Raw genomic sequence first — 19,525 nt, 5'->3', positions numbered from 1 at the left:
GAATTCAATTGACTAAGTTTCGCCCATAGTTTTGTACAATTGCACAATTCATAAATTTTCAATTTACCGATAAAATCATTCAAGTATATTCATTTATGGAGTATAGTGATAATACGTAATTTGAATGTTTTTAGGATTTAAACAATATTTATATGAAGTCGATTTAAAACTTTGTTTGATGATCATGTTTCCATTGTTCTATTTAAACCTGACTCATTTAATTTTCTGAAAATATTAAGATCACGTGAATGATATAATACTATTTTAAGTATTGAGTAACTGATAAAATACGCATAACCAAATGTTGTCAGTTTGTTGATGACCCGGTTGACAACAGGAAAACATAACTTCAAAGTAAGTTACATAAAAGTTTCAAATAATTTTTTTTTCTTTTTCTTTTAATGGTGTATGAACGTATAGATTACTGTAGACATAAGAGATAAAAATGTTTTTCTTTGGAAAACCTAGTTTCGTTTAGGTGGAACACCATTTTAAAGGTATATAGTCATTTGATACTACTAATATTTCTATCTAATGATTTATCCTAAACAATCTTTAATTGTAGTATTCGGTGGCTCAGGTATGAGGTTAGCCTTTATAAAATGTTCCCTCTTTCTAACATTGCACAGCAGCGAACATACACAGTTAGCTGAAGAAATTTCGTTATAACATTCAGAAATAAATTTTAATTGTGACCGTTTACCTTTTTAGCTCACCTGGCCTAAAAGGCCATGTGAGCTTTTCTCATCACTTGGCGTCCGTCGTCGTCGTCGTCTGTCGTCGTTAACAATTTTTCAAACATCTTCTCCTCTGAAACTACTGAATGGATTTGAATGAAACTTAAAATGATTGTTCCTTAGATTATCCTGCACAAAGTGTGTGCTTCGATTTTTGATCCGTCAAAAAACATGGCCGCCGTTACTTAAAATAGAACATGGGGGTCAAATGCAGTTTTTGGCTTATATCTCAAAAACGGAAGCATTTAGAGCAAATCTGACATGGGGGTAAAAATGTTCATTAGGTCAAGATCTATCAGCCCAGAAATTTTCAGATGAATCAAACAAACCATTGTTGGGTTGCTGCCACTTAATTGGTAATTTTAAGGAAATTTTGCAGTTTTTGGTCATTATCTTGAATATTATTATAGATGAAGATAAACTGTAAACAGCAAAAATGATCAGCAAAGTAAGATCTACAAATAGGTTAATATGACCAAAATTGTCAATTGACCCCTTAAGGGGTAAATGTCCTTTAATGACAATTTTTCACAATTTGTTCATCATATTTGCTAACTTTAAAAAAATCTTCTCCTCTGAAACTACTGAATGGATTTGGATGAAACTTAGCATGATAGTTCCTTAGATTATCCTGCACAAAGTGTGTGCTTCGATTTTTGATCCGTCAAAAAACATGGCCGCCCTTACTTTAAATAGAACATAGGGGTCAAATGCAGTTTTTGGCTTATATCTCAAAAACGAAAGCATTTAGAGCAAATCTGACAGGGGTAAAAATGTTCATTAGGTCAAGATCTATCAGCCCTGAAATTTTCAGACGAATCAAACAAACCATTGTTGTTTAGTTTTGGTCTATTTTTTTAATACTTTATGCATTAGGTCAACTATATTTGGTGTATGAAAATATTTTATGATCTATATGTCGGTTACGCAGGTTTTATTTGAACTTGACCTCATTTTCACAGTCCATTGCTAAGTTTTAAGTGTTTGTGTTTTGGTCTCATTTTCTTTATTTATAAACAGTAAGTCATATATATTTGTAATATTGAAGAATTGTAAGCTGTACATGTTTGCCTGGCGTGGTTCAATATGTTCAATAAGGCATTGTTTACCAGGTGAGCGATTCAGGCTCTTGAGAGCCTCTTGTGTTTTTTGCTATCTTTATAAACCTAAGGCCACAAGTGCTTATAGGTTTTTAATCATGCAGTGAATACAAAATTTTCAAAAATTCCTAATAAATTCCTTTTCCGCCTATATGTAAAATTATTTCATATATCTTTTTACCTAATTTATCACTCAGTTTTGGACAGTTAGTTCCGTAGATACTGTTTTTTTTATCCAATCACACTTCAGATACATTGATTTAAATGGGAGTACACAGAAGAGCAACTTAATTCTGGAATGTAATTACTACCGTGCCACCTCTATTGGCTATAATAAGATATAAAATTGGGTATACCTCGTAAGATATAAAATTGGGTATACCTCGACAGGATAATATATTAGTTACAGAAGTTAAAGAACACAATTTGTTTTTATAGTGATTAAGATTATAACACAATGTTGACTACTGATCACTACTGTATCCTTATTTTTGACATTTTGACCTATCACGGATGTTTAATTTGTTCACACATTGTTGTCAATATAATGGAATTTAATGCGACTGTCATACACGTGAGAGTTTAGCTACCTATAAAACTAGGTATAATACACCATTTTCTACATAAGAAAATGTTTACCATGTCAGGAATTTGCTAGTTGTTATCCATTGGTTTGATCATGTTGATGTGTTTGAGCTTTTGATTTTTCCATTTGATGAGAAACTTACCGTTTAGAATTTTTTTTCTCGGCGTTCAGTAGTTTTAGAATTTTACTTTTTACAATGTGGGTAATCAAGACCCCAACAAAAATTACTGATTTATTACAAAAGACAATAACTTGTTATAATTAAATAATGGATATTGTTGGAAAAGGGACATATACAAGATTTAAAAAAAATTACCTAACCTAGGAAACATTTTGGTCCTAAATCGTAAACAGATAACCTGCATTTGGAAGCACTTGGTTGTCCTTTTCTTGGAATAAATGGACTTAATAATAATAATGTTACTACTATTATTTGGTGGAAGAAGACTTCGAGTATACAGTGATAACGGACGTCATACTAAATTCCTAAGAAACTAAAATTAAAATTCGATGTAATAAATGTACGATACAGTTAAAGAAACCGCGTAGACATGTTCTTTTAATTTGTGTAAGAAAATTCTTTCAAATTTCACTAGTCATTAATTGATTTTATTTATAACAGAGATATTGTACTTCTTAATGTATGAATGTCGGGGTATATTACATGGAGATAAGTAGGCATCATATAGCCAATGAAAAAAATATGTCTAATGGAACGCGGATGTTATAAATAAAGATTAGTTAAGTAATGACTATTGTCCATTAAAACACAAAGTTGAGCAAAAATGTTAGTGCATTTATATCTGTGAAAATTTAAATAGACATACCACATTAGCAATGAAGTTGACGAAAAATCGATAAATGGTTTGTTTCGTTTCGTTTATTTATAAGAGCAAAATTGTCGCTATTAGTAGTCAGTTTTAGTTCAATTTTGACAAAAATAAGCTAAAAAAACACCAATGATGTTTTATTTGTTTGCAAGTCAATAATCTAACTCATTTAAATAACATTGTTCTTACGAATTTCAATCTAATCCTTAACTAGATTGACTACGCTGTCGCATGGGCTAAGTATATTTTGTTATTTAACAAAACAAATAGCAGCAAAAATAGTGAAACAAAGCATTCACCGGGAAAATTTCTTTCGTTGAATGAATTTGACCACAGAAAAATCATTAAAATATAGGTAAAACTATGATTACCATATTTTTCTAATCTATGACATGCAGACCAAGAAAAATAGTCATTATACGATCGCACGTGCTTGCCTGTGTATTTATGTGTATATTATAAGAGACATATAATACAGTCATATGACGGAATTCTGAGTATCATCTCGATTGCTAATTACTATATAGTAGATGGCGTATTTTCTGAAATACACACGAAATGCTGATCCATGAATTTTAAATTGTTTCAATATATAAGACTTGTTTAAACGTTTTAATATGCTATAAATAAAATATTTTGAATTGAAAATAAAACGTTAACACATAGTCTTTATGTTTATACTGCCAAAATGACTCGAGCAAAATGAAGTAACAAATGAGAATCTTATTAAAATTCAAACTTCACAAAAATACATAGTCGAATAAAATATATTGTATTTAACTATGATTGCTAAATTCAATACAATAACCTTCCCGAATGCTTTAATGTGTCTTACAACATTTTTTCAGTGGGCTGATTGATTAATGTACTGTCACGAGAATTAATTTCTTGATCACTTGATTGCAGATCTAATTCCCTTATATCGACAACTATGCGTGAATAAAACAAACAGACATAAAAGGTGAAAATGTCCAAAACAGAGCAGTGGCGGATCCAGAAATTTTCATAAGTGGGGGCCCACTGACTGACCCGCTCCAGTCACGCTTCAATGATTCCCTATATAAGCAACCAAATTTTTGCCGAAAAAAGGGGGCCCGGCCCCCCTGCCCCCCTAAATCCGCCTCTGCAGGGGTACATCAGTCACATTGTGTTATAATCTTAATCACAATAAAAAAAAAAAACACAACAAATATTTAACAAACAAAAAAAGGCATATATCAAATTTAACAATCATTGCTTTCTTATTTTTGTATTTTATTTATGTACGTTAAATCCACCCATAAAGGACTGGAACCGAATGGTTTGATTTACATCAACTCTGACGTAGAATCGCACGTTTGACGTCAGAATGTAAACGTCACACAGGTAGAGATATAAAATAATTTTGTCGTTGAAAGTATGAAAAGAATATAGTCTATAGTTCTTTCAGGCATATCATCTGCAGAAAGTAAATTAAAAGTTCACCTTGTCCTTCTTGCCGCTTGTCTATATGCTGTATTTCTTCTAAAAAGAAGAGCCACGTCATTATGCATCAAAGAAAAACAAAGGCCATATTGACAAATCATTAGAAAATATGAAAGACAGGATAACAAACATTATAATAGAATATTAACTCAATGGCGGGATGTTTGAGTACAGAATTACGTCACAACGAAACACAAATAAATTATATGTTGAAAGATATAATCAACGTTTTGATTTGTTTTTTTCGAGAGCTTAAAAGTAAAATCACAAAAATACTGAACTCCGAGGAAAATTCAAAACGGAAAGTCCCTAATCAAATGACAAAATCAAAAGATAAAACACATCAAACGAATGGACAACAAAGTGCAATAGCGTGTTTATTTCTTTCATGTATTAAAAATCCAAAAAGAATAGTGGAGGACAAATTCGTTTCTATCACATTTCATTGATTTATCTGTATTCGGTGCAGTTATCAACTGCCAGTCAAATGTGTTACATACAAAATGAGAGAACTGATAATATTGGTCGAAATATCCATCGCATTATAGTTATTAACCTGTCAGACTATTGAGAGTAATATTTATAATGGCAGAAATATGTATTTGCAATTTTGATAGTTAAAGTAATTTATATATGGATTTTAGGAAAAAGTGAATTAGTGTGAATGCTGCTTGCATGCGTGTTAGTATGATTGTTTTATCTGTTTCTTTACTTCAATTTTATATTTATTAATTTAAATTATTGATTTTTACAGATATTCCCTAAAAAATATAAATATTTTAGGATAAAGTCAATGTGTATGAATGTATGCGTGTCTGTGTGATTGTTTTTTTCCGTTCTTTACTTTACTCTTAAATATTATTTTAAATTCTTGTTTTTTACAGATACTCTTTAAAAATGGCTAGGCAGGTGCACCTCGCGGATAGTGAAGAAACATCAGATGATGAAAATTGGTTTCAAATGAAACGTCCCTCTCTATTAAAGCAACTACAAAATATCATGAGAGAATATCCAGACGATGTCCAAATTCTCTATGTAAGTTTTGTTCTATAATTGCCATTGGGAAAATTTGATATATTTGTAAAGTGAATTATAATTGTATTCAAGTGTTTATAGAGGACGGTAACTCGAGCCATACCTACCTTTTTATGTACTGTTGGCATAAAGGTACATGTAACACCTTTATAATGTTTAGTTTCTGGTTTTGAAATTGTCTTATTCTTTCGTACATTATAAAATCGTTCACTCGAACTGTATGATGATAAAATCTATGAATAATTTTCTATTAGTCTTATTTGAACATAAAACAGTATGGAAACAATAAGTACATATTACAACCAAATACGACTGCAAAAAGAATTTATCATGCAAAATATGCTATTAAGTCTCTACTGTTACTGTATTGTACATAGCTCATTCAATTCCATTCCAATCAATTTCACATTCAATTCTGTTAATTAACAATTAAAATGAACTTATTTGATCTGAAGTTGACAGACAATAATTGCAACTGCATTAGGCAATCACTATCATGTTTTTATTGACATCGATGTCAATCATCCGGTAAATATGAATATTCATTACTACCCTCGATGGTTAACGTCCCTCGATTGTTAACTTTAAGTGCCGATGTCTAGCAACTGTCAGTATAAGAACAGTAATGAAATATACCATTATGTGTTTCCTACAGTGTTTATAGATTTGAATTATTATTACCTGTACCTGTATCTCTTTTAGGAACTGGTGCAAAATGCAGAAGATGCAAAAGCCACCGCTATGAAAATAATGTTCGACAGCCGAAATATTGATCCTGGTGGCTCTTATGGAAAATACCTCAAGGTATAGAATCTCATATTTATTTAACATAACCCTTGATTTTTTTTGTACGAAAAATAATACTCGTTTTCTTATGAATATTATTTGTTCTTTAGCTGAAGTGCAACTTGTTGCACTCGGTATATAATGATGAACCGATTTTTCTCCTCAGCTTTGTTCACGCATCATTGTAAATATAACGGAATTTGATGAGACTGTCAACAAAGTGAGAGGTATAGCGCTATAAAACCAGGTTTAATCCACCATTTTCTACATTTGAAAATGCATGTACCAAGTCAGGAATATGACAGTTCTTGTCCACTCGTTTTTTATGTGTTTTGTCATTTGATTTTGTCATGTGATTACGGACTTTCCGATTTGATTTTCCTCTGAGCTCAGTATTTTTGTGATTTTACTTTGTAATACACTGTATTTCTGTTTTCTATTTTGATTTTGTCTATGAATAAAATCTGAAACTTTGGTGTGATAATTGTTGTTTCTTGTAGAGAACATTATCTTAACTAGAATGTACCTTTGTCAAATAGAATGTCAAGTCTCTGCATTTATTGAAAAGAAAGACAGTACCTTAAGATTTCCATTACGGAACTGAAAACACCTCTTCTGAAGATACAAATTGTTTCAATCTTGCGAAATAATGTAACTTTTGTTTCTAAAAACATTATTTATCCTTATTTTCTTTTATAATGCTTCTTGTGAAAATAATAATATTAGTTCTTTCAACATGTAAATTTACCCTTATTTGGTTTTTTATCAGTCACCAGCTTTATGTGTATACAATAATGCTGTGTTTGAAGAAGACGACTGGGATGGAATAGCTAGCGTATACTTGAGTCATAAAGAAAACATAGCATATAAAATTGGTCGTTACGGACAAGGATTTAAATCTGTATTTCACATAACCGGTATGTTGTCAATAACATTTTGTAGATGTTCTTATCTAATATATATGCAATGTAATTGGTTGATAAATATTTTTTTTGTGAAGTCCGAAATATGAGCATATTGTACTCTTATCTATAAGAATGCATTTACGTTATTGTTGAAATGGATGTGATAGTCATGTTTGCTGATATGTAGGAACCTTCAACATAAACTTTATACTAGCTATCCGAAAGATTGTTTAGCCCCAGTTTGGTGGAAATGGTTGAAATCACCTTTGATGTGACACTTTGAAAAGAGTCTTAGACGACAGATGCCACGTGGTCTCCAAATCTCACATTATATATAGCAAGATACTTATCTAAATATTAAGACCATTTCCATAATTTCACGCTAGCTGGTATTATAAGATTGATTCATATAAAATCTGTTGATATGTTAGAGTCGGAGGCTTTTGTTCGTTTTTTGTAATCTTTATTATCATAAGAAGTATTAGTACTATTAGTAGTAGTAGTTTTCGAAACAAGAAATTGTATCAACCTTTTTTACAGATTTTCCTGTTATTATCAGTGGAGATTATGTTCTTGTTATTGACCCTTTTAAAGAGAATAAAGAATGCCAAAGGACAAAACTGACAACGTTTGAAATGAAAATTGGTGAATCCGGAATCCTGAATTCCTTTGGATTGAGTAGAAAGATTATAAGGGAGGGTCATTACAATGGAACGTTGTTTTGGTTTCCATTAAGAACATCAATTAGTTCGTTGTCTAGAAATGTATACTGCAGTTCAAAGATAGAAGGTACTCTTGAACTTTTTAAGAACGAAACTCATCTGGTGCTTTTGTTTCTGAAGTATCTGACACAAATAGAACTATGGGACATTAAAGAAAAACAGTTTCATAAAACTGAAGTGACCTTTGACGATCGCAAAACATGTGATTCTTTGTGTAGTTTGTGGGAGAAAATTGAAAGCGGATCACGCAATACACATTCCATTGCATTACATTGTACCACACATACAATAGCTAGCCCGAGTAGACAAAGTCAAAACTCACAACCATGGACTGTTGTTCATTTTTATGCCGGACATTCAGAAATGGATAAATCATTGACTGCACTTGCTAATGACCCAGAAATAGCTTGCCTTCCGTATGTTGGTGTTGCATTTCAATTGGAAGTAACAAAATCACAATCAGGACGAGTATTTAACTTTTTACCACTGCCAGCTACTAATAAAACAAATTTACCGGTACATGTGAATGCAAATTTTGCCTTAAGTCAAAATCGGCGTCACTTAAAACTGTCGGATGGAAAGTCTTCGGATAAATTTGTACAGTGGAACGAAGCAGTAGTTGGAAAACTTGTACCAATGGCTTATGTTAAGCTGGTGGAACACCTTATTGAACATAGTATAAAGAATGGAAATCCAGAGAATCTGATAAAGATGGTATATGATTGCATGCCTCAACATGAACTTTTTTATGACGCTTTTTGGCGGCGATGTGTAAGCGGATTTTATAACCGTGAACTACAATTCCCAGTATTCTTTACAGAGCGCAACAATGGGAAATGGGTATGCCAAGATTCTGTCATATTATGTGATATCACAACGCATGACATCTCAACAATCCAAAAGGAAAACATGAAAAAAACAATCAAGACGGTTCTTTTATATCTTGATAAAAATGTCGTCGATCTCCGTGATAGTATGAAAATGCTGATAAAACATGGACAAATTAAAGATATAAGCCCACACGAAATAGTCAAATATTTGAGGAATTCTAGATCTACAAGTGTCATTCGGCGACTTAGTCGAGAGCACAAACTTCACCTCTTACATTATATCATGACGGATTCAAACGTAAAACTAGATGGATTAGAACTACTACCTCTTCACAATGACGAATTTGAAAATTTTCATGAGAACTTTCGTGGTGAAAAATTTACATATGTTTCTACTCTATCATTAGATTCCTCGGTTTTTCCTGGCCTAGAAAATAGGTTTGTGTCTAATGATTTGCCAGATTCATTGATGACAAAAATAACAGCCATAGCTAAGAAAGGTAATTATCGTAACGTCTCTGGTTTGTAATAAGGGAACATTATGATATGTAATATTTGAAGTCTGTAGTTTCCAATGAAATGTTTTGACATATACAACGATTTTTGGTAATAATTGTAAAAGGTTTCAAGGTATACATGGCATTAGATAGATTTGGAAAAATAATATGTTGGTTCTGTATGCTACCCAACTTCGTATTTGAATTGGTTCTCTGATTAGTAATAATGCGTCGTGCTTCTGGTGCATGAGTATCTTTGATGAGGTTTTATCTACTTGCGACAGAGTTGCAAAATTTAAATATACACGATTGGCATAATAAATATTTTAACAGGTCTGTTGTGTTATTTCTAAATATTCAATTGCGTACATTTTTTGGTTATCACGTATCATAATTAATATATACATATTGTGAGAGAAAAAAATGGTTGCAATAATGGAAAACATAAGAAAGATGTAAGAGAAAAATATCCAACTCTTAAATCGAAAATAAGAGTTAGACTAAAAAATGAAAATGACCAACAGACAAACACCAGTATACAAAAAACAACATAAAAAACTAAAGACTGAGCTACACAAACCCAACCAAACAAATGGGTTCATATCAGGTGCTCATTAATCCCGGAAAATAAAAAAAAACGCAAATCAAAGGACGACTTTTTGACACCTCTTTAGCTTCCTGAAGAACATAGTATCCCTTTCACTGTATAAGAATTGGTATCAAATGAGACTTATAATTTAATGTAATTTGCATTGTTGTGCATCCAATTATAATTATATTTTTGTTGTTGTACAAAGATGGTATGAGTAAGAAGAAATATTATGATGATTATTTTGTATTAATATTTGGTTTTGGTGAAATTATTTAAATAATCGCACCAGAAGAAATATTGTTTTGGGAATAAACATATAGCGATCGGTTCGTCTTGCCCTCAGTGTTAACCTCTATTTTTATTTCAAACAATAACTAATATCTTTAGAAACATTTTCAGGGTGCTTCCAGCTTCGAAATGTGGAGTGCAAAAACATTCCACAACTTCTAGATGAGGTCTTCAGTATTCATTGTCAGTATGTTAATACTGGCCAGTTTATTTCAAAGCAAAAACCAAGTCCTTTAGATATCCATTGGATTAAGAAGATATGGTCAATTATAATTAAATCTTATGATAAGGATGACTTGCAGGATTTTGAAAATTTACCATTGATACCTCAATACATTACTGAACGTTCACACATTGATTCTTTCTATCTCCTCAAGGGTAACTATGTTTTGACAGGTTATGAAAACGCTGGATTAAGAAATTTACCTGAAAAGGTTTTAAACATTTTGCGGTTACATGGAATACAAAATCTTGACTGGAATAAAGTTATAGAATCTTCCAATATTATTGGGAAGTATATCAAATATCCGGTTTATGAAAGCATTATAGACCTTTGCAAAAGTAAACCTCAAGCTAAACAGTTAATTCAGACACATGCAGGTTTTAGAAGAGATTTGTGGTTATCACGGAAAACAACAGCAATTTCATTCGGCCAAAAAGAGGATCTTGTCACAAGACTGAAAGGAATACTTGATAGTTATCCAAGAGACCATTCAATTTTGAAAGAAATGATCCAAAACGCTGATGATGCAGGAGCAAAAGAAATCCATATTGTCTATGATATGCGTCTTCATAGTACAAATACAGTTTTTGAAAATTGGAAACCGTTGCAAGGACAAGCTCTATGTATATTCAACGACGCAGTTTTTACAAATGATGATTTAGAAGGAATAAAGCGACTTGGAGTAGGTAGTAAAGGCGACGACAAAACCAAAACGGGTCAATTTGGTATAGGATTCAACTCTGTATACCATCTAACAGACGCGCCATGTATCCTTGCATTGGGACCGGAAGCGGCATTGGGTGGTTGTTTTTGTGTATTGGATCCTCACTGTCGGTATGCACCTTTAGCATACGATGGCGATCCTGGTATGTGCATGGAGTCGGCAGAGCTCATGTCCGAATATCCAGATGTATTTAATACATTTTTATCATCGAAAGAGTTGAAAAGGAACAAGGGAACCTGGTTTCGATTTCCAATCAGGAGCTCTGATCATATAAAATCTCAGATTTGTAACAGTGTCTTTTCGTCGACAGATATTGAACGAATATTACTAAAAATGAGAAAAGATATTCAAGAATGTTTACTTTTTCTTCTTAATATCAAACAGATAACTATTTCAAGCATTAGCAGTGATTCAGTTCATACAATTCATCGTAGAGTCCGAGTATCAGATGGAAATGACGCAAATCGTAAACAAATTGATTTCAAAAAACAGCTACAAAGAATGAATGAAATAATAAAGACGTCACCTTCTAGGATCTTTACGACAAATATAGAAGAATTCAAATATATTCTTGATGTAAAATTTGATTCTGGACAATCGTCACGATGGTTGATTATTCAAACACTTGGTTTTACGGATTCGCAAAATATCAATCAATCTTTGAAGGAATCAGTTCAACGAAAGGAAATCAGTTTCATTCCTAGAGGGGGTGTTGCTTTCAACGTATTTACATCAAATTATTCGTCAATGATTCCAAAAGCGTTTTGTCTACTACCGCTTCCAGTAGAAACAGGTGTGTCTTTTCATGTAAACGGACAGTTCGCAATTGATATGTCGAGAAATAAATTATGGGGTTCAGAGGAAAGCAATACAGGTGATGTCCGTAGAATATGGAATTTTGAACTCATACGTAGATGTATTGCCTACTCGTATGCCGGAGGCATAGATTTCTTATCCAGATATTTTTTTGAAAAAGACGTTGCAGGTGCAATGAAGGAGTTCGTAGGGAGTTTACCGTTGTATTTGACAGCGAACAATATCTTTTGGAAGGAACTTGTTTCATATGTCTTTTTTTACATAACAAAGAGGCAACTTTTAGTTTATCCAGTTATACAGTATGAGAAAATAAAAACTTCCAATGGACTGACTCGGATGAACCACCATGTTTCACAGCATAAGACGAAAGAATCAATCAAATGGGTCCGTCGTCATAACCAGAACGAGATACCGATTTTAATTGACGATTTGCACTTTCAGTTCTCTAGCAGTTCAAATGTAGAAAGACTTCGGAATTGCTTTTTGGCTGTTGGGATGAAACTGGTTACTCTTCCAACCACTGTACAATCGAGCATGATGAGTGCATGTGAGCATTTGAATAATAGCAGGGATCACAACAAAGGAAATTGCATATGTGTTCAAATTATTTCCCCAAAAGCAGCAATTGATTTTTTTAAATCTTGTGATTCAGATTTGATTGATCGCTGTGAAATACATAAATTTGAGCTTGTTGAGCAAGTTAAATTATGCCTGGAGTATTGTTTAAAGCATGATAATTTGAAGGATATCATAGGTGTACCTCTTCTTCTTAGCAATGGTAGGTCTATTTGTACTTTTGAAAACCAGAACAATTTAATTTTGACAAAATTTGTTGATCTTTTGCCTAAATCGTCAAAGGAGTTTGTCCATAAATGCCTTTTTGGAATTTCAAAACTTCATAAACTTTCATTTAGGAATTTTACATTGACCGAATTTGCACGATTATTGCCAAAATCATTAGATTGCAAATTCAAGACAAACCATGTAAAAAAATGGACTCCATTGGAATTTAATACTTTGCTGACGAGAGAGTGGCTCGAATGCTTTTGGGAATTCATAGATACAACTGATGAAAGTTTTGAGGTATTAGAAGACTGGACGCTGTTGCCAGTTTCAATGTCGCAAAATCAATATATATTGCCTTTGACATATTGTCATATTGTTGTAGACTATAACAGTTTCAATAATTGTCCAAATTCGGAATTATGTCCTATTTTAAGAAAAATGCAATTACCAACTCCAATTGTGAAATCAACCAAGCTTAACAAACTTTTAGTCAAATATGAAAACCCATGCAATGTTTTAAATAGCATGTATTCCTGGAGGGGATTCTTGAAGGAAAACCTGGAAAATCTTACCAAGTCAGAAAGAGTTAGTTTAGTTTCATATCTTGTAAGTGGTTTGAACCCAAATCAAAAATCAAAAATAGATAGATTGAAAACATTGTCTTTATTTATGACAATTGAAGACAAAGTTGTATCTCTTCAGACAACAATGTTACTAACTATAACAGAACAATCAAATGTTTATATGCCTGGCTTAGAAAAAATGTGCAAAGAATTAGACTTGACCGTTCTTCGTTATTACCCCGAACTGTGGCAGTTGTACAACATTATAAATTGTGACACAGTAAATATATATGAGTGGTATTCGAAATATATTTTACCAAATTTTAAATTAGTTAACGATGACTATCACATTTTCCACTTAAACTTCATCAATGATAACCTGCTTGAAAGTTACAACGTAGTATGTGCTCTCAAACACATGTGTTTTATTCCGAACGGACCATTTCTCATTAGAGCTGATCAATATTACAATCCAGATAATCACTCCTTCAAGATCTTATGTAATGACAATGATTTTCCACCACCACCTTTTGATGATATCAAGTGGAGAAAACTTTTAGTCAGCGCTGGGTTGGTTAGTGAGATATCAGAAAGTGCATTACTCCATTTCGCAAAGATGATTAAAGCTTCGTCACAATTATTACACACTAATGACATTTCTTGTAAATTGCGACATTTGTTACAGGAGCTGTTTCATTTCATGGCGAAAGAATTGTTTATATCAGCTGATTTTATTCAACATATATCAGCAATGAGGTTTTTGCTGATAAATAGAAATGAATCCAAGTATGAAGATATACACAAGTCTTTCAACACAAATTTGAGATTTACATCATTCAAGGAAACAATATCACATGACCAAATAGAGTTAGTCTGGACAGCTGCGGATGTGTTACCAAGATACGCAATGCCTTCTGATAAAAACTTACTGAAAAAATTAAAAAGCATTGAAGAGCCAAGCTTTGAGGTTGTAATGCAACATGCGAAAAATATTTGTTACTCATTATTTTGTTCATGTGCAGATCACGACGAAACAGTGTTGACGTCCATTATGGAACGAATTTATCGTTATTTGTTAAGAAAGAATAAGAACTTTTCTGAATTAAAAGACATACCTCTTATCCATGTAATCAAACATAACAAATTTGCATACTCCAGCGAAGTTGTCAAAAATATAAATGATAGTAAAGAAATACCACCGTATCTTCTAAAAGCCCCAATAGAGTATGGCCAATTCTTCAAATTGTTTAACTGTTTGGGTATGAAAGATGAACCGACAGTAGCTACATACAGCAAGGTTTTGTGGAAGATTCATAAAACATGTGGTCATTCGACTCTTGGTCCTAATGAAATAAGGATGGTACAGAAAGCACTGCACTGTTTTATGAGAGAAATTCAACAGCTACAAAAACCTGTGGATGATTTAGAAGTGGATGAGTTATATCTTATGTCCGAAAATAACCAACTTTTGCCTGCAAGTGAATTGTATTATGAAACTCTTGAAATTCGTAGAGAAAGGTTGGAAAATGAAGACAATCTACATTTCCTAGCAGATTTTGGATGTTTAGGCATTAATATAGTTGAACTTCCTAAACTGTTCGAATTAATTCCAGATGGGTATCGGCCATTGTCAGTTCATTCCATTGTTACTGAAAATTTAGCTTTTCACGAATTAAACGAAAGTGAAACCGCATTAAAACTTTTGGAGATATTAACAAGTGAAACATGTATCAATGCAATCCTTCGAATTTGCAAACATGACCAAAAAATAATGTCAAACGATTTAACAGTTCAGGATATGCAACGAATATCTGCAAGACTGAGAAGATTGCGTATATTTAGCGTATCAAAACTTGAAACTAATCTTATGAGTGGTGAAGGGGAAATTCACGGAACAAAATCTGATAAATCATGTTTCTATTGTGATGAAAAAGAAATAATATACATACATGATCAACGTCTTGGAGTGGATACATGGCTGTGTAGATACGGCATTGAACTTGAGAGAATGCTTCGGGTTGTGTGTTATGGAAAGTTTCATTCTCGTAGTTTATTATGTATATTTAATACTATATCTTTAGATTTTAATAGTTTGCACGAACGACTTACTGAATTGGGTATAACACTTTTAGAGGAAGATTTAAAAAACCGTATTTGGTATCCCCTTCCTGGTTCGTTAGTACCGAGAGAAGTACATTCAAGACTTCGAAAACCACTAGTACCAATAACAGTTAATCAGTATGCTGTTATACCTTGTGAACTTAGTGAAACAGACAAAACAAACAATGATAAACTTCGATATTTTGAAGACACTTTTATTTATGTGATTGTAACCACATCAGTTTGCGATTCAGTTGAAACATTACAACATTACATGGTAAATGCTGGAAAACAACAAGATATCAAAATAGACACTGATCTTATTCTTGAAATTCAACCTGTAGGCACTCCAACTGAAACAGATGTTGATTCAGAAATACATACAGACGAAACAGGAGTAGATGAACTTGACTCCAGAACTTTACATAGTGCTCGGGAATTCCATGTGTTTAGATTACCAAATCCACAAAAACAAATGGGATGGAAATGGTTCACTCAGGCAAAGTATGATCTCAATGCAGGATATGCTACCCTGGATGGAATAGATCTCCGACCTTTTAAAGGTTATAACTGGATATGCTTACAGTGCCAGCAGGTAATAATATTCACACCACTTATTGTACAATACTGAAAAAAGAAATGCAATTTTATTAATTGAGTTGTTCTATGAATAACTTGTCGAATTTCTTCACTCCTCATATATTGAAAGATAAGATGGCTTCATTATTTATTTAACAGTGTTTTGCCATATAAAAAAGGCGACAGCTATACACCAGAGACCAAATGACGAGGATTATTGATTATCATTTGGCCTTCAACAATGATCACAACAAATACCGTATATTTGGGAAGAGAAAAACAACGACTTTATTCATACTAATACAATTAACAAAACTGTCTTGGTAGACAGTTACCAACAACAACCACTTCATTACAGGCTCCTGGATCTTGACAGGCACATACAAATTGTCGCTTAGAAATTGGTGCACATCGTTAATGTCTTAGTTGAAAGCTTTTCAAACATTCTGTTTTATAGCTTTATAGCTTTCCGAAATTTCCTTTATGTTTCTGGTTCAAAAATATTTTGGCCTAAGCATGATTGAGGAAACATGCGTTTTTATTTCAAATGCGCACCTGGTGCGTCAAAATTAAAAAAAAAATGTTATTGTCCTTATTCTATTGAAGCATTACCGTTTGACTATGAAATGCCATCAATGTGTTCGCTGATCCACCATTAAGAATCGATGATTAATTGAAATCCTAAAAGCATAAAAACATACATGAAAATGAAAATACAATTACAAGAAGTATAAAAACAATTGACTGTCTTAATGAATAATATCAAATGTTAAAATTGATTTTCTTTACAACAATTTATGTAGACATAGACTTTAACACAATATGAATAATTTACCTTTCTATTTGTATTCGAAATTGTCTAAAATACTTTTTCTTGATATTTTCAGGCAACTGAAAAAGCTGTCAAAGCGGCCCAGTATGCCACCGATGCCAATGAAGTGCAGCGTTCACATTTCTTTATAGATAATATTCCGAACGGAGATGAAAGTCTTTCCACTTTATGCCGAGAACTTAGTCCTTTGGTCGGACACATAAACTCTTTGCGCTATCCAGATAACTACTCTCCTATACCAGCTGAACGGTATAACAGAGATGGTGCAACTAAGGCTTTGTGTCTAACAGATAAAATACTGACATATGTTTCCGAGAAATATTTTATGTAGATTTTGAACTTGAAGTGTAGCAATTTCTTGTGTTAATAGCGAATATAATGAATAGGGACAATAGTCATTCAGCTTTTTACTTGAATGTCGGTCTTGGATTATAAACTGTCTCCTTTTCTAATTACTACTCTCCTATAACAGCTGAATGGTATAACAGAGAGGATGCTTCTAATGCATTGCGCCTTACACATTAAATACTCACATGTCCTTTTAAAGAATATTTTGTGTAAATCATGAAGTTAAAGAACAGCGTTTTCATGTTTTATAAGAGAATATTCTGAATGGAGACAATAGTCATTCAGATTTATGCTTTGTACTTTGACATTATATTGCAAACTTAAAGTCTTTTCATGTATATCTACTCTCATGAACTGATTGAACGGTATACGTTTTTATGTTTGGTATAGACCGTACAAACAAGATTGCTACTTTAGTAAGATTGATTAGTCGTTGCGTTTCTTTGGGTAAACTTAAAATACATGGGCTTAGGATTTGGCCGATATTAGCGACCTTTCTTAATTTAAGTGAATTTGATTAAGGAAAATTATCGAGGACCATCAGGAGATGGAATATAGTTTGGATTGTGAAAAAAAAAGAAAAGAGGGGGTTAACATTTGCACATATAAATATACTAGTATAGGACAATGCAGGTTCAGTCCGCCATTTTCTACATAAGGAAATATCTATACCAAAATTATGACAGTTGGTTTCCATTCGTTTATTGTGTTTGAGCTTATGATATGGCATTTGATAACGGACTTCGAATTTGAATTTTCCTTGGAACTTGGTCTTTTTTTATTTTACTTTTTACTGCTTCTAACACAATTGGTTTTTTTTCAAATATTTTTCTTCCATTGTCGCATGTGATGTATCTTTGTTGTTGTTTTATTAAGCTTTTCACCGACTTTTTTTTATCAAGGAATTGTATTTGTTTCAATGTATATTTCAACGGTGTGAATCTTAATATAATCAATTAAAGGTGGTATTTTTAACATCCATACTATTTTTATATATTTACATTGTGGAAAATTTAACCCCAGTTACTTTGTATGCAGCAAATACCTTATCAAACAGACATGCTACTTTTTCTGTAAAACAAATGAATATTCTGACATTTTTATAGATATTTTACCTGTATCAAATAAGGACTGATTGAAAAGACCAGAATCGACCTTCCTATGTTCTGCGAAATGAAGTTTGAAGACTTTTACAGTTTTCTACTAATTTTTTTATGCTATGTAGTGGTACTAGTGATTGAAGTTGTGTGTGAATCTTTGGTCTCGGAAGGGACATGATGCTTTCTTAGCAGTACTGTGCGGACATATGTGACCTTAAAATCGAGGAAAATGTGTTTCATGCAATAAGTTTGTTCTTTTAGCTCTTTCTATACCCTCATTGTCATGATAATTGTTCGGAATGGTATTGTGAACATAATTGTATGAAGTTCTAGATTACGTATTCACTACATAAGTGCGTCACTGTGTATGATGACCTGTATTGTTTGTCTTTGACGGAAACTATTATATTATGTGTTTGTGCTTTTTCCGTAATAAGTGTTTGTGCTGTATATCTGCCACGTAGTGTTGTTATTTTAGCTTTGTTTAATCACTGGCATATAAGCAGGATAAGCAAAATTCCAGGTTCAAGGCACCATTATTTTATTTAAATGTCCTGTACCAAGTCAGTAATATGACAGTTGTTATCAACTACTTCGTTTCTAATATAAAAAAGAAAATGTGGTATGATTGCCAATGAGACAACTCTCTTAAAGAGACCAAAATGACACAGAAATCAACAACTATAGATCACCGTACGGCCTTCAACAATGAGCAAAGCCCATACCGTATAGTCACTTATAAAAGGCCCCGAAATGACAATGTAAAACAATTCAAACGAGAAAACTAACGGCCTTATTTATATAACAAAAAATGAACGAAAAACAAATATGTAACACATAAACAAACGACAACCGCTGAATTACAGACTTGGGACAAGCACATACATACATAATGTGGCGGGGTTAAGTATGTTTCCGTTTATGTTTGGTTTTTTGGGGGGTTTTTTTTGCCCTTCAGTTTTCCTGTAGTTCCTTTGTTTTTCTCTTACAGTTGAAGTGTTTCCCTCGATTTTAGTTTGTAACCCGGATTTGTTTTCTCTCAATCGATATATGACTTTTGAACAGCGGTAAATTATACCTTC

General features: G+C 32.6%; 1 protein-coding gene across 3 annotated transcripts; it reads left to right on the top strand.

Annotated features, from left to right (window-relative positions):
- The first annotated feature begins 88 nt into the window (after window positions 1–88).
- Window positions 89–18,318, top strand: LOC143048269 (sacsin-like). 3 transcript variants are annotated; one of them, XM_076221851.1, is made up of 8 exons: window positions 89–354; window positions 4,539–4,618; window positions 5,602–5,752; window positions 6,455–6,556; window positions 7,308–7,455; window positions 7,984–9,495; window positions 10,484–16,179; window positions 17,051–18,318. In XM_076221851.1, the coding sequence occupies exons 3-8, from the start codon at window positions 5,615–5,617 to the stop codon at window positions 17,324–17,326; spliced, it is 7,872 nt and encodes a 2,623-aa protein (XP_076077966.1). In that variant the 5' UTR covers window positions 89–354; window positions 4,539–4,618; window positions 5,602–5,614; the 3' UTR covers window positions 17,327–18,318. The 3 variants fall into 3 exon arrangements, with proteins under 3 accessions (XP_076077966.1, XP_076077967.1, XP_076077964.1); XM_076221852.1 differs by lacking the exon at window positions 4,539–4,618; XM_076221849.1 differs by lacking the exon at window positions 89–354 and having other exon boundaries at window positions 4,419–4,618.
- The last annotated feature ends 1,207 nt before the right edge of the window (window positions 18,319–19,525 follow it).

Source organism: Mytilus galloprovincialis, chromosome 10 (genome assembly GCF_965363235.1).
Source record: "Mytilus galloprovincialis chromosome 10, xbMytGall1.hap1.1, whole genome shotgun sequence".
NCBI lineage: Eukaryota > Metazoa > Mollusca > Bivalvia > Mytilida > Mytilidae > Mytilus > Mytilus galloprovincialis.
This window is presented reverse-complemented; position numbering and strand designations above follow the sequence as displayed.